The 17,180-nt window shown below is 40.2% G+C and overlaps 1 protein-coding gene across 1 annotated transcript; it reads right to left on the bottom strand.

Annotated features, from left to right (window-relative positions):
- Positions 1–527: 527 nt before the first annotated feature.
- LOC124122939 (fucolectin-7-like) lies at positions 528–16,890 on the bottom strand. The gene is made up of 6 exons (XM_046486143.2): positions 16,751–16,890; positions 12,871–12,990; positions 5,975–6,088; positions 4,714–4,929; positions 1,940–2,167; positions 528–597 (listed from the first exon to the last, which is right to left on the bottom strand). Exons 1-6 carry the CDS (start codon positions 16,872–16,874, stop codon positions 593–595), a joined length of 807 nt encoding a protein of 268 aa, XP_046342099.2. The 5' UTR covers positions 16,875–16,890; the 3' UTR covers positions 528–592.
- Positions 16,891–17,180: the final 290 nt, after the last annotated feature.

Raw genomic sequence — 17,180 nt, 5'->3', positions numbered from 1 at the left:
AGTTCTATTTCTTTTAATAGGTTTTATGAAAATCTAATGTCTGCAACATCGCCCACGGCATTGAAGTTGAATGCGCAGTGCGATAATGATACATAGATGAAGAGGAAAGTGTGCGTTTTCCTATTACTTTACCATTTCAGCTTACCAGACATTACGGTTGATGAAATTCGTTCTTGATAATACGAAAATAAACAAAACAGAATATATTCCCATTGACCCAGCTTATTCCAAAAATGTCACTGATCTGTTCTATGTTGAGAGGCACGTGGCAATTCATGTAGAAAGAAGAGTATAGTTTCAATTACCGGGTAAAGTTTGAGTGGAAATTGTTTGAGGACGACGAACTACGGAAGGCAAGGCAGAGACCCTTCAATCAGGTCACATACAATTGCGTTCAGACAAATTTGATATAATGTCTTTTGATCTCTAAGAGTTCTTGCCAATTTCTTACTTCTGAAGCTTTTTATGAAGATACAGTGACAGCCATCATTCGTTTCCTTGGATAAAGAATTCACGGGAAACAGGAAATGAAGAGGCTTTTTATTACGTCAGATAATGTGACACTTTCTTGAACGTCGCGAACTCTCTGTAGTTACCCTGAAAAGAAGCAAGTTTGGATGTGTTATGTGTTATGTGTTACAGAACAGCTTTTTAAATGGCCCCATTTACACGATTCAAATATTTGTACATATACACAAAGAAAAAAGTTAACACACCCCTGTTTCTTAACTGTTTCGATTTGATTGGACTATGCATAGACTCGTTAGTCTAGCCAAAATTTAACTCCATAATACCAGCCTAGTTCGGCAAGGGTGGAAACTGGACTTTTAAAGTCAGTTAACTTCCTTGCCTCGGGAAGATGCTACGTCTCATGCCTCCAGTCAGACGTTGGATCTATTGATGGGTCAAAAACAACCACTCCTGATGCGATGCTGCTTCCAATTGGTGTAATCATTGTACAGGAGGATCTCGTGCCTGTAGGCGCCGCCCAAGAATATCCCAAACATGTTCAAGGGGTTCAAACCTGGGCCTATTGCTGGCCAGGGTAGAGTCGTTATTGCATTGACCCTCCTGTAATCCAAGATTGCATGCAAACGATGAGGCATGGTATTGACATCTATGAACTGGGGTCGAGAAGCAAGAGGGTGGTTGTCAAAATGGGGAACGACGACTGGCTCACAACGTCCCGGATGTACTACACCCCTGTAAAGTTGCCCCTTATGGTGACCAAATCCAACCTGCAATCATGAGAGATACACCTCCAAACCAATATCGAGCCCCCGCCGTATTCAACAGTCGATTAAATGTTCCTGGGGGTGTAGGCCGTGTTCCGGTGCCTCTATACATGACGTGGAGCAGAAAGCAACTTTCGTCTGACCAATGGATCCCTCTCCATGTTCTCAGATTCCAGTTTAGTCGTGCAATACACCATGCTAAACGAGCAGATTTGTGTTGATCTCTCAACAAGGGACGCTTTATGACTCGTCTAGCCCTCAGTCCTGCTGCTTTCAGCCGGTTTCTGATGGTACCGGTGCTGAAACGACGATTGGGCAACCACAGCTGTTTCAGACGAGTACTTGTTAAAAAAGGTTCTCAGCGTATGAGATGTAGAAGGTCCCTGTCTTCGCGATGTGTCGTCACAGGAGGTCTTCTGGATCTGGGACGGTCCTGTACATCACAGGTCTGAGCATGTTTCTCGACTCAACGGCTTACGACAGTGTGATGATACCCCAAATTCCGACCAATGGCACTACAAGTCATTCCTGCGTTGTGCATGCCAATTATTTCTATCTTGTGGCGTCTGATAATCGCCCTCGTCCTATTGTCACACAATTTCATGGAATAATTGTTTAAAACCAAACTTAAGAAAGCAATTAAAAATTTTGATATAATGCTTTTAGAGATACTCGATACGCGATGGTTTCTTTACAATTCCTACCTTTAAAGAGTTTTCCACGGACCTCAACTTCGCAGACTGTGAGAATGGCTTTAGTTGGTGGTATGTAACGCAACAGCACAAATCGACCCGTTGTCAGTGGGTTGCAGGTCAGAACTTCAGGTCTTGATAATTGTCCTTTCTTTTGTGCACATGTCATCGTCTGAGAACTGTTGTTCTCCATGGGGTTTTCTTTATAAACTAGGATTTCCAGGTCACGAAATCTGAAAGCTGTTATTACAATACAATACTATATCATTATCAATATCAGAAGATAATACACTAAGGTCAAAACAAGATCAAACTTGACAATTTCATGAAAGAAACGAAACCCGTGTGTTACTAATTAATAATGGTCATAACTAATCTCTCGAACAATTGCTGTTCGAGCGGCAGTATAGAAAATCAGATGTTTACCTATTCAACATCAATATGTCATCATAGCTTTCGGCCATGGGAGCCGTGCCAATTAACACTTGTCAGAGGGGTACTCAAAGTACGTGATCTAGTCCAGTTGTCGGACTTTCATTTTTGTGGTAGCCTCGGTGGCTGAGTGGGTTAGATCGCTGACTTTGTGTGCTGGTGATTAGGTGCCTCACTCTGGCAAGTGTGGGTTCGAATCCCGGACGGGACTCAACCCCCCAAAAGTACGGTAATCTGTACTTTACTTTGAACGTGTTATCCCAAATAGAGAATCTGTTACATTTGACCACTTTCTAAATGGCATTGTGTATTGATTTTATGTCATCACAGTTGGGAGAAACACGTTATGGAATGGAGGACATGATGTTTAATGAACCTAAACGTAAAGAAACTGTGCACGGAGAAAATATAGATATAAGGGCACACCGTCCATAAAAATATAGGTTTGAACACAGCAATTATTGGAGACATTCAAACGCTCATGCACGTGCCATGCGATATGACGTCATTGATGGGGGCCTATGGACTTGCAATGTGTTACTGCACGTGCATCCTGTGCAGCTGTACACAGCATGTGCAACTCAAAATTCGCTGTCACTTTGGAAAGCATGATCTGTGGTCATTCAAAAATTCAAAACTTCTCAGGCACAGACACAAGCATATCACAAGCAAATCATGCCCAGATTGACAGCTGCACAGCGTCATGAAGCCGTTGGAATGATCCGAGCGGGAATGAGGCAACAACAGGTGGCAACACATTTCCAATGCCATCGTAACAGATATCGGCATTTGTGAGGCGTTATCAGAACACAAATGACGTTGCCGACCACCCACGTTCAGGACGTCCCCGAGTAACGACGCCAAGACAGGACAGATGGATTCGATTTACACATCTCCGACACAGGTTCCAAACGTCCCAGACAATTCCTGGACTGCGCCGTGTATCCATCCCAACACTGTCGGGAATTGTTTACGTCAGTACGGGATTCGACCACGACGCCCTGCCATACGTCCCATCCTGACACACCGTCATCGTGTCAACCGTCTAAGATTGTATCGAAATCATGTTCGCCAACCTCGAATATGGTGGAGAAATGTTGTCTTTACAGATGAATCGAGGTTAAACATTTCCCACAGTGACGGGCGCCAACGTGTCAACCGGCGTTTGGGAGAATGTTATGCATGCAACTGTATTGTGGAGAGGAATCGTTTTGGAGGTGGCTCTGTGATGATTTGGCGTGGGATAACAGCACGGCACTGAACCCCTTTGGTGGTTGTTCAGGGCAATCTCACTGGTGTTGGCTACAGAGATCAGATTCTGAGGCCTGTGGTCATTCCTTTCCTGCAACGTCATGGCCCGGGATTGACATTTCAACAGGACAACGCTCGTCCTCACACGTCTAGGGTCGCAATGGATTTCCTTCACCATAACAATGTCATGTTACTGCCATGGGCTGCAAATTCTCCAGATCTCTCCCCAATAGAGCATGTGTGGGATGAAATGGAGCGCCGTCTGCATTGTCTTCCACATCCTCCAGATAATGTCCGTGACTTGGCACAGGATTTGAGGAGGATATGGCAGGCCATTCCCCAGGCCTTCCATGCCCATTTGGTGGACTCCATGCGTCGCCGATGCACTGCTGTGATTCACGCACAGGGTGGTCATACCCGTTATTGACTTTGTGACTTTGTCGTTTGACCCCCTACTCCATTTTGATCTTCTGACGTCATCGTAACAGATGTTGTTCAGGTCCCGTTGACATTTTCTAATGGTCCGATCATTCAGCTGCTACAGCGTCTGCATCATTTTGTTCTTGCAGTGTTGTATTTCTATCCAGAATATATTTTCTCTGCGCACAGTTTCTTTATGTGGCTAGTATAATTTAAACAATGGAATAATAATAACTAAAAAACACACATTACAGTTCAATCAGAAATGTTGGAGTTATGTAAATACATTTTTTCGAAATGTCTCCAAAAGAACCTCTGTAACATTTTGGCATGTCATAATTGGTGGAGAAAAACATGCATATTTGAATTTCTTTGGTCTTGTGACTTCTGAGGAGATGATGTTTACATTGCAAGGAAAAGTATTTTGAGAGAATATAGGATTATGTGCAAAAAATAATGGAGAATTTGAGTCTTTCAATAACGACACAAAAGAAAGAGCGTTGTGGCTATACATTTACTTGTTTTCCAAATTTCCAAACCAAAATTCACCTCACCTTATTTACATAAATATTGTGATATAAACAAGAACATATCTTCCCTAACACCACTTGTTTTATTCTATATGTAATGTTTACTAAAGCGTGATACATAAATATGAATAGTTGTTTATTTCACGCACATACCGTAACCCTCCGTCCGTCTGTAAAGGGTGACGTTATAGATATCATAGATATCCTGCAAGTCAACCATCCACCAAGGTCTCGATTCAGCGGAGGTAAAACATTGATCTCTTATGCGTATGCCGTGCTTGTCACCATCAACCACATGGTTAGGATTGGAATACTGGTCCCAGTCTCTGCTTCCGTATGCTGGTTTCCTCAAAGCCAGATTGCTAACGTCTTGGTGACAAAATAATTATGAATAAATAATCAGAATGGAGTTTCCGAAAATGCCAATCCTGAGGAATGACATCTTACAGAAACAACGCTTACATTCAAGTTGTTTTAGTTTGACCAAGTGGGGTTTGTTAAACGTTGTCAACAGTATTTCAGTTTAACACAGGGTATCAGTTTGACTTGGGTCGAACGTAATGCATGGTATATGTCTGCGACAATTACCTCAGTGGTGAAACCCATGATCAGCCATACGTTGCCGATAAACCGGGAACACAATCAGGCCGAGTATGGAATCCAACCTAATGGTCTGCGGTGCACCTATAATCGCAGACCCGTGAAGATCCGGGGTAGAATAGGTCTTCAACAAACCATGCTTGCCTTAAAAGGCGACTTTGCTTGTCGTAAGAGGCAACTAAAGGGATCGGGTGGTCAGGCTCGCTGACTTGGTTGAAGCATGTCATCGATCCCAATTGCGTGGATCGTGCTCATGATATTGGACAATTACCTCAGTGGTGAAACCCATGTGCAGCCATACGTTGCCGATGAACCGGGACCTCAATCAGAACACATCTGGATATCCGACCCAATAATCTTCGGTCTGTGGAAGCTTAAGGGTCGTAGTTGGTTGGTTGGTTGGTTTGTTGTTTATCGCCACACTCAACAATATTCCAGCTATATGACGGCGGTTTGTAAATAACCAAGTCTGGACCAGACAATTCAGTGATTAATATCATGAGCATCGATCCACGCAATTGGGATCGATGACATGCCTCAACCAAGTCAGACCACCCGATCCCGTTAGTCGCCTTTTACGACAAGCAAAGTCGCCTTTTACGGCAAGCATGGGTTGCTAAAGATCCACATGTATTCTACCCCGGATCTTCGGGTCGTAAGTTTTCTGCCAACTGCCTGCCCTCCTTCCCCTTCCGATTCTTCTCTGCCCCCCCCCCCCCCCCCGCCCCCCCCCCCCCACACCCACCCCTACACACACAATACAAATACAAAGCGTGTACGTACAGAACAATCTGTTTCAGCAAACACATTTTACCTGTTTTCAGTGTTTTCATGGCTCTGTCGACCTTAGAGGAGATGTCTTGAAGCTTTGTCTCTGTTTCTTTTTGTCGCAACCCAAAGGACGTCAGCTCTGACTTCATCTCTGATACTGAAGGGGTATATATGCTGTGAGTTTATGCACCACGTTCTTATGTGAAACATAATGTTGATTCTGTCCTGCTGTGTTCAGTGAAGTTAGTACATATCTTACAATTAAGCCTTACAAAGTCGTGGACAATTGAACATGTTATCGATGTAGGATACGAACATATGAAGGTATAAAGTTTAATGTTTACACCGTTGACATTGGAGAATGAAAAGTCGGACACGTTTCTACAAATACATAACAAATGAGAATGTTAACATCATTTGGCAAAAGACATGTTTATTGCTATTTAAAAAATTGTTGCACATACTAATTTTTCATTTTGCATAACATTACGCCAAATTGAATCTACGGATAATCCAGACTAGCTATTCTCTAGCATTGACATTTTATATTTTATACCCTACTGAATGCTTCCAAAATAAAAGGTTGTTCTGTTTATTTCTGATACTTAAGAAGATATGGATAATCTCATCTTTCTTTCAATGTGAAATATATCAACACGAGACAATAAAAGCGTGTAATCTATTGGTGTGGAAAAGAAACGTGGGTGAGATTATCTGTATGATCCGAAAATAACGTTTTCATTTTGAAAACTAGGGGTACGTTTTCGCGACTTGATGAAAGGCGGCTGGTCATAAACTCCGGTCTCGGACAAAGAGTTGGTCGCTGCGACCTTGACCTCGGCGCGAAAACGACTTTCACCTTGACCGCAGCGCGAAATTCAAAACAACATGGCGGAAGGAGGAATAGGCAGCACTGGATTGGCTGCGTTGATAGACGCTATTGATGAGCCAAACCAGTTTTTGTTTGATTATTTATTAAGGCCACAATCTCGAAGAAGATCGTCTTTATTATCAAGTGCCTGTCTTCTTGAAATGCAGCCAGATGACCATCCTCATCATGAGGAGTATGTGGAAGTGATTGTCCCCCGATACTCAACTGATGATTTCCAATCTCACTTCAGGTTGCACAGGTCAAGCTTCGAACAGCTGTGTCAGAAATTACACCAAACAGATCCGAGTATTGTCAATACCTTATCTGGAGGTAATACGTCCCTGGAAAAGTCGACTATGACGGAAAGTATATTTCAAAACAATTACTCTCAACAGTGAACAACTTCCAAACTTTATCAAAACTATGAACTTATGAAACCTATGACACATTACTGATAACCATGGAAATAATAATTTAAACATACATGTAGTCAGTTCTTATATTATATTCAATGTATAGTGTATGATACAAAAGTATTTTGTACAAATGGTCAGTTGTAAGTTTAACAACAGGAATTGAATTGACAGGTTGGACTGAGCATGACACAGTATGCTAAATTGACAGGTAGAGTACAGCATGAAACAGCTTGCTAAATTGACAGGTAGAGTACAGCATAACACAGCATGCTAAATTGACAGGTTGAGTACAGCATGGCACAGCTTGCTAAATTGACAGGTTGAGTACAGCATGACACAGCATGCTAAATTGACAGATTGAGTATAGCATGACACAGCATGCTAAATTGACAGGTAGAGTATAGCATGACACAGCATGCTAAATTGACAGATTGAGTATAGCATGACACAGCATGCTAAATTGACAGGTTGAGTACAGCATGATACTTCATGCTAAATTGACAGATTGAGTATAGCATGACACAGCATGCTAAATTGACAGGTTGAGTTTAGCATGATACTTCATGCTAAATTGACAGGTTGGATACAGCATGATACTTCATGCCTAATTGACAGGTTGAGTACAGCATGACACAGCATGCTAAATTGACAGATTGAGTATAGCATGACACAGCATGCTAAATTGATAGATTGAGTATACCATGACACAGCATGCTAAATTGACAGGTTGAGTACAGCATGATACTTCATGCTAAATTGACAGATTGAGTATAGCATGACACAGCATGCTAAATTGACAGGTTGAGTTTAGCATGATACTTCATGCTAAATTGACAGGTTGGATACAGCATGATACTTCATGCCTAATTGACAGGTTGAGTACAGCATGACACAGCATGCTAAATTGACAGATTGAGTATAGCATGACACAGCATGCTAAATTGACAGATTGAGTATACCATGACACAGCATGCTAAATTGACAGGTTGATACAGCATGATACTTCATGCCTAATTGACAGGTTGAGTACAGCATGGCACAGCATGCTAAATTGAGAATAGCCTTACATTAAACTATAAACTGACTAGTTGATTACCATAATTACATGCACAATGTAAACCATGTTCATTAAAGACCAAAAATTATATGACTGGCATTTTATTTTGAATATGTTTGTATCGGATATCCCTGTCGAACTATTGGGTTCATTGGTGAAAGTTACAATCAAAACAGTTTTGAAAGATAATGAACAGCTGCAGGCATATTATTAGCAGCAAAATGTCTGACATACTTAATACCAGCCTTACATGTCATTCACAACGTTTTAACACTCACGGATAGTTCAGCTATGTAAAAGGTGAAAGCATTGTGAACAAAGTGTTCTGTGAAAACTTTCCATGTTTTCTGTAATAAACATGTGAATATTTTCTTTGTTGTTATAAGTAATTCACATATCGGGGTATCCTGAAGAAAACGACATGTGATGCAATCAGCATGATCAGGTAACCATGGTAACTAACATCCAAGTTATTTAACAGTGCAAATAATTGGAGGATGACAGCACATTTTACATCTAAGAATGTTAACATATCATGTTTTATGTTTAATTTTTCAAGACACCAATAAGTGCACACATGGCTTTCATGCGATCCTGATGCTGACCTACCAAAAGTGTTTTCAGGTGATCAAATCGAACCTGTTCCCTTTCCATTTCTAGTTGGAGATCCTCCTTTCTCTACTGATGAAGCAGCTCGGCAACAACTGTCAGCTTCCTCTTCTTTGCTTTAGCTTTTCCTGTAGATGGTGCTTCTTGGCAGTCAGCATCCTTGACCTGATTATCATTTGTGACAGCTTTTCTCAAAGGTGATGAGCTGTTTGATGTGATGTCAAAGTTCATCTGTTCAGATGCGCCACCAGGTACAGATGTGTCACTAAAGTACTCACGGAAATGAAAAACCTCAGATCTTAAATAAATGCAGTTAATATACAAAATAAGTAAATATTCAAACAACTAAATTAGTACCAATTGGGCCGTGGTACAACTACAGCGTATCAAATGTTTTTATGCCTTTTTACACGTAAAAGTGTGTAAAAATTCGAATGAAACAGACTATTGTAAAATAGGGCATAACCAGGTGTAAGTAGATCAAGGTGACCTATGACACCTTGACGACAGGTGAGAACAGGTGCATAATGCCTATAGTCTGTTTCTGCTATGTCAATTTTGACTTAGTTTTATTTTTGAATGTTGAAAGTGCCGAAAAATTACCTCCTGTAAAGTACATTTTATATTGTTCACTGAGACCAAACTAGCAAATCCAGACTAGTACTTTTCGAGTTGTTTTGTTATTTCGTATTTACGGCTACGTAACACTTTGTGTCGATTTTTAAATTGAGAAAAACAGTTTTTTTTATTTCCGTGAGTACTTTAAGTGCCACAGGACTTACAGTGTGTTTCTGTCCAATGATGGAATACAATTCATCGAAAGAATCTTGCTTCTTCTTCTTTCCTGCTCCTGTCTTGTTTTGAGAAAAATATAGTCTTTAAACGATCTCTCCAAGTTTCTCCATTTTTTGGGCACATCGTTCCCAAGCCTTTTCAGCTTTGTCTGAAATTAAGAATATGAGAGTGTGAGTGTGTGCCTGCAGTCAGTCAGATCTCAACTGTAGTCGGTTCTCATGACAAATATGAGCCACTGGAGACGTATTCTGACCTTGAAACCCCGAACCGTCAAAGGTATGAAATAGTGAAAATATTCAATTTATTTTACAGCAGAATTGTTGAAGCATGGAAAGAAAATTTCTCAGGATTCTAATTTTAAAAGAATACAATACTAAAAGGAGTTTAAAACAAACACTGTGTAGGTAGTGAGGCCACTGCGAGTTCCATGAACCGAACCTTTTCTTGGGTACACAGATGTTTTGGGGCAGCAGAGGTATTGAAATCAACCAGGACCTATAAGCCTGGTAGATAATTTTAGATTTTGGAGTACGTGGAAAATCAGTACATCATAGGGTAAATTGACATGTTTGCAAACTGTGTGGAATACTGTTAGATTCAAGGCAGATATTTCATATTTGTGTTTTATATAGTTTTAACGTGTGCAATGTTGATCTAGTAAAAAATATCATTGTCATTTTAGATCTATATTGTTTTACATTTTATATATTATGTTCCATTTTCAAATGATAGATCGACAGGACGTGTCTCTCGCTCTGTTTACAGAGAATACATCCAACATATGCTTTGCGTGTTGTGAACCTCATGTAACAAGTAGTGAATTGATAACATTCGATTTAGGACTAGATCTAATGATTATATGATATTCAGCCTGTGCGAGCCAAGCTATTTCCATTTAATGCTTTTGCGAGCGGTCCGTACTGACACTAGTGACAGCATTCAACACGAAGTGTCTTAATGTAACCTCACTTTGTTTTCTTAAATAAATTAACCCATTTAATTCACACACCCATGCTTGCGAGATATAATATAGGGCCTACAGATAGCAGACGACAGTCCCGCTCAAGCCCCGCCCCCAGACGACAACAAATACGATGCATTCCAACTTGTCCACCTTCCAAATTCTTGATAAAGTGAATATCCTTCTACACTCACCTTGTCTGCACCTCTGAACGACAGGGGGTACCAATAACTTGTATTTGATGCCAGATCCTTCTTCGGAAAGAGCTAGCGGCACAAGATGAAACGTCGTTGACGCCATAATGCTTGACTGACGACCGCGGCTGTGTGTTTTCATGACCAAACGACCGGGCGGTCACATGACCGCAACGCCAAAACGCTAAACCACGTTTCTGGTCATGACCATTTTTCTGGTCAAGCCCGCGAAAACGGCCCCTACAACAACCAGTGAACGGCTTAACAACTTCATTTGGAGAGAGATAAGTGATGTCATTTGATTGTGATGAAATGGTAGCTGACGTCACAATAGTCACAAAACATTTTTATGTAATCTAACTGTAGCAACATCTACCTTTTGGGAATCTTTAGTTCGAAAGTGGACAAATTACACTCCTAAACTCACTTCATCCACATTTCACTGTTCCACAAATAGGTAATAAACACCGGTATCATTGTCAACAGAGACGACATGATAATACGTATTTTGTGATCTATCGTTCTGTATCGATTCGCTGTGCACAGTTGCGTCCCTTGGGCACGCCAGAAACTTATGATTGTGGGTTCGAATCCCGGTTCGCCCCGATTATGTTTCTAGGTTTGTCAGCACCATACCCGTGCTCGTGGGTTTCACCGAAGTGGTAAACGTCTGAGACCTGCATCACTTCGGGCTTTCCTCCCACATTAAGCTGACACGTCGTGATATAACTGGAATAATGTTAAAAGCGGCGTTGTACCCAACTCACTCACAATTGTCACTGAACAGCCAAAAAGTGTAAACGTGGCAAGAACAACGAATCTATTTTAATCAATTTTAAAAGCAAAGCATTAAACAAATTGAGGATAAACATTTGTGCAGTATTCTGTTATCACCCTAAATGATACATAAGGTGACAATCTCATTAAGACCAGATCTTTTTCTCTGATACGATGCCTCTCTGGTTGAAGAACTCATCAACCCCCCTAAGGAGGTCACTTGAACCTTGATAAGCTTCTAAATTCTCAAATACGAGCGAGCCTAACGTCAATGTGAATTCAGCCTGGAGAATATATTACAACGGAATAACACCCCATCGTTTCCCTGCAACAAAAAAGTTGCATAATATGTTTGTTTTGTTGGGGTTTCCTGTTCTTAAGATCGTAATTCCCAAAACGAACCCACGCATCCTTCAAAATGCCTTACTGATAGCGTTACCAGTAAAGACAGGTGAGATATGTTTTCAAATTGACAAGTGCTAACCAAAGAATGTTCAGCTCCAAGATTGTAAACGACAAGGATGCATTTAGTACCGAGAATTGATTTCGATAAAGGCCCCAAAAGTTAAAACGACTATAAGACACAGTTTGGCTAATTCTTCTAAGATGCCGTATTGTGCACGGGAAGACCATTCAAGGATCCTGTCATCGTTACTTCCAGGATTGCCTGTGGATTCACTAAAATGTGACACTGAAGAATTCCTAACATACAAATGGCAATGATGGTACGTGGTTGACACGCTGTTCAAAGTGGCGTTAATCCCAATTCTACTCTGAGTTCGAGTATGACGAAAACGCTATGTGATGAATAGAGATATCAACGTCTTGAATGCCTGCATTGCATACTAAATTAAGGACATAAACATGGTCATAAGATCCAAACCTTGATATCTGACATTGGTCACTAAATTCGAACATTCCGCTTACATCGGATATTAAAATGAACTGATGTCTCACCACCAATCACTGTCGGTATGACTAAATTATCACAGAATCGAAAACAGTATGTTCATTACAACGGCATACCAATGTGACCCGTGAAGATCCGGGGTAGAATAGGTCTTCAGCAATCCATGCTTGCCGTAAAAGGCGACCATGCTTGTCGTAAAAGGCGACTAACGGGATCGGGTGATCGGGGTTGGAACAACATAATGGCGCGGTAATCAAATTCGTTTTCGAGATACGGAAATATAATATGCTAATCTGGCCTTGTCTTCGTAGCGAGAATTGGTAAGCTTTGACGCTGATTACGTGTGTACCTTCCTCTCCCTTGGTGCAGGATTTAAGACTTTTCATCTGCTCCAAGATCTTTTCCAACTTCTCATCGGTTTCGTCTTGTCGGGATTTCACAGAAGCAAGGTCTGACTTGACCTCGGAAACTGGAAACACAGATTCCGTGCAAATGAGCATGTTTGCCTTTACATGAAATAAATATAATTCAATGCAATATTCGACAGAGGCGTTTTTACTGATAGCTGAAATGTCGGCATGATTATCCCATTGTATAAGTAAGGGTATATTTGTAATCCAATATTCATTTATATTCATATTTATACTGTGGTACTCTTTTGTTAAATAGGGGTCGGGTAGCCTAGTGGTTAATATGGGTTTACACTCTTCAATTTATCTTTAAGCGACATTTTTTATGTTAATAAAATAGTATATATCAATGAAAACGACAGCCACGTTCGTTTACTGCTTTTGGAAACATGATTTTCATCTGTTTGGATCGCACATGATTGTTGAAATATATAAAATTTTATGAAATGTTTAAACAAAGATGTAACCTAAGGAGAAACTATGCTGATCTTATAAAATGTGTGATTGAAATATCTTAAGTAACCTTTGTTTTATTAAAGAGACGAAATTACTGGCCCTTACTCAGAACTCAAGGAATGCTTCTACATGAGTTTATTTTTTACAATATAATGAATTAAAATTTGTAAAAACTGAAAAAAAAAAAATTTCGCATAATACACAGGTGCTGATGGATATCTTAAACATCCTATCTTGAAAATCACTCAATTTGCCTTTTTTTCGGCCCAAACTTAAAACAAATATTGTTTGGGTCATGTGGTTCGAAATTTATTTCTTAGCACAGTTGAATCAATTTATTTGTACACAGAAATACCCAGCCACAGATTACTATTTACAATCTGTTGCAGGAATGAGCTATGGTCAAAGAGCAAAAGTTCTTCCAATCTTAAATTACATGAAAAACAAACTCGGAACACTTTCTTTTGTTGTTCAGTTTAATTATTTTTTCATAATTTCCATATCACTATTTTCTGACCCTGGGTTTTATTTTTACATCTACATATCATTCATTACTCGAACCAGAGATCTACAGTTTGGAGTTGTGCCAAAATAAACATCTGGCCGCAAATGATGTAAAATTCCGAGTTATAATGAAAAAATAATACAGATTTACTTGAGTGCAAATAAACGTAATTATGACACAGTTCCTTTTAGTTTAACCAATTTGTACATTAGTACATTTGTAATCGACATCCTTAGTTACTATTCAGTGCATCCATCACGAACAAAATCCAATCAGCAATGAACAACAAAGAATATTAAGCTCATAAAAATATTGCTGCATATTTGAAAAGAAATTTGCCTGTTCGTGTGACGTACATATTTGAGTATTGCGATAGTATAACATTCGCCCAACTGTCTAGATACCAAAACGTTGTCTTATTTATTGTTCTCTTGACATATGCCCGTTGATACCGAATAAACGTAATTTTCGTATGACACCTATTTCTTACAAATCAACTGACAACCCGTGAAGATTCCAGGGTAGAATAGGTCTTCAGCAACCCATGCTTGCCGTAAAAGGTGACTATGCTTGTCGTAAAAGGCGACTAACGGGATCGGGTGGTCAGGCTCGCTGACTTGGTTGAGGCATGTCATCGATCCCAATTGCGCGGATCGATGCTCATAATATTACTCACTGGATTGTCTGGTCCAGACTCGATTATTTACAGACCGCCGTCATATAGCTGGAATATTGCTGAGTGCGGCGTTAAACAACAAACCAACCAACCAACCAAATCACCTGACGTCAAACCACATGTTCGTTATGTATTGCATCATTTGGCGTTAGTTGATCATCAACTTGGCCGTTAATAACAAAATGGCATATTTATTAGTTTTTTACATGGCACGTAAACTGTGAGAATCTTTCTGTACCAGTATGCTTCCTGCATCAACATTTAAAGCCCAGACCTACCTTCTAGGCTTGTTTAATGCATCATTCACCAGATCAATCCCTAAACATGAAGGTGAGGTGAAATGGGGTTTAACGTCGCGTCCAAGATTATTGCACTTATATAGCGACGTGCATGCATGTGTTTGTATGTGTGGCTGCTTGTACTAGTCAGGACTAATGCCGATTTATAGTGCTAGCTCACTGAGATACCATGCCGCAGTTTAACATGAATACCCCGCTCAGACAGAGTGTACCGACTCCGAGCCCACCAGTCTTTGTTGTAGCCCCTTATTCAACATGAAGGGAGTGTATAATGTATAGCAGCATATAACTGCCACATACAATTTAACATTTCAACTATTCATCGAATTGGATTGTTTATGCTTGGTTCGCAAGATGTGCAAAGTCCTTCACATACTACTTGTCTTTGTAAGGTTATGTGATGCTACGGGTTACACACGATAAAGTGGGTCTTGTCTTTAATAAAACTAATCTTAAACAACAACTAATTGTTCAACGGAAGTTTAAAATAGGTAACATATTTAAAATTACAGATTACAAAGAAATATAGACGAGTAACATTGATTGGTGTTATTGATTAATAGTTCTGAGACAGTGTTTCAATAACCATTATCGGTCAGTTGGAGGGGTCTGAAATGCATCCTCTAGTTTCACAAGTTCACGTGACTAACGGATTACACAACACAACATACTGATATTTAGAAAAATTCTATCTGCGAGTGAGTCGATTCGGCAAAAATCGTAGCAATGAAACTCCAAAATATTTTGTTTGAAAAGAAACAACTTGTTAGTTTGTTGTGAGATGAAATGTGGTTTAGAGATCGGGATGTTTTCACTTATACAGCGACGAGCGAAAAACAAATATTTTACACATAATTTCAGTTTTTTTGTTTTTTTTTCAGGGTTGCCAAAAGACCAATTTCTTTATGATATTTTCAAATTATGTGCCCGCATACTTTGGTAAGAGACCCTACAGAATAATTGTATTGCTTCTTATTGACATTCCATTTGCAACTGCAAAGTGCAAACTAATGCCAACTATTCCTGGCGATAAGCCATGCATTTAGGAATTTATTTAGAATAGTGAATGAGTGAGTTTGGCTTTACGCCGCTTTTAACAGTATTCCAGTTATATCACGACGTGTCAGCTTAATGAGGGAGGAAAGGCCGAAGTGATGCAGGTCTTAGACGTTTACCACTTCGGTGAAACCCACGAGCACGGGTATTTTGCTGACAAACCTAGAAATATAATCGTGGCGAACCGGGATTCGAACCCACAATCATAGGTTTCTTGCGTGCCCAAGGGATTTTTTAGAATAGATTTCCAATTACTCAAAATCAAATTGCAGCCCTGTTAGTGAAACTGGTTGTACGAACTCTACAGAAATTGTTTGCTCACTCTTCACTATAAAAATTAATCCTAACATTCTTTGTTCAGTATATATACGGAGGGATCGCTTGGTATGTGGTTTATAGTAGATTCGTTGCTGTCCGAGACTAAGGTGAGGTGAGGTGAAATCGGGTTTAACGCCGCGTCCAAGATTATTGCACTTATATAGCGACGTGCATGCACGTGTGTGTGTGTGGGTGCTTGTACTAGTCCGGACTGATGCCGATTTATAGTGCTAGCTCACTGAGATACCATGCCGCAGTTTTAACATGAATACCCCACTCAGACACAGTATACTGACTCCGAGCCGACCAGTCCTTGTTTAAGCCCCTTAATGCCGAGCGCCAGACAGGGTAACAACAAGTACCATCTTTTAACGTCTTTTGATATGACGCGGTCGGGGACCGAACCCCGGAACTTCGCTCTCCGGGCGGACGCTCTACCACTAGACCACGGCGGCGGTCCGAGAGTAAGAGGAAAAGGCGAGTATACACGAATGTAAGGGATTTGTTACCTTCTGTGTTGGAGTTGATTCGTCCAAGTGAACTGAATTGAGGCACAGGGAAGTATGAGGCTTTTATTCCCGCCTCAAACCCAGAAGCCACAGAAATGGTCCCAAGAATAAAAATACTGATCATTATTGCCCAAATACTTCCGAAGAATGAAGTCAGATCAAGCGTTACCTCAAACTATATACGTGTATTACCGATCGTAATCTGAGTGTTGTACACAATTTCAGTGTACAAAACTACGAAAGCGCATTAGGACCATATTGGTATTTTGTTTTTTTCTCTTTTAAAAGTTGTTATTACGAGCATAAAGTCGTAATTACGACTTTTCAAAACTCGTAATTACGACGTTTTCCTTCGTAATTACGAGTTTTGAAAAGTCGTAATTACGACTTTATTCTCGTAATAACAACTTTTAAAAGAGAAAAAAACTTA

Source organism: Haliotis rufescens, unplaced genomic scaffold (genome assembly GCF_023055435.1).
Source record: "Haliotis rufescens isolate VD_foot unplaced genomic scaffold, xgHalRufe1.0.p SCAF_25, whole genome shotgun sequence".
In the NCBI taxonomy this organism is placed as follows: Eukaryota; Metazoa; Mollusca; class Gastropoda; order Lepetellida; family Haliotidae; genus Haliotis; species Haliotis rufescens.
This window is presented reverse-complemented; position numbering and strand designations above follow the sequence as displayed.

Excerpts from the sequence above, each read along its gene's own strand:
- LOC124122939 (XM_046486143.2), bottom strand. The coding sequence starts at position 16,874 with ATGATCAGTATTTTTATTCTTGGGACCATTTCTGTGGCTTCTGGGTTT. Across the intron at positions 12,991-16,750 it reads AATCAACTCCAACACAGAAG|TTTCCGAGGTCAAGTCAGAC; the intron begins GTAACAAATCCC and ends CTGTGTTTCCAG. Across the intron at positions 4,930-5,974 it reads CATGAAAACACTGAAAACAG|ACGTTAGCAATCTGGCTTTG; the intron begins GTAAAATGTGTT and ends TTTGTCACCAAG.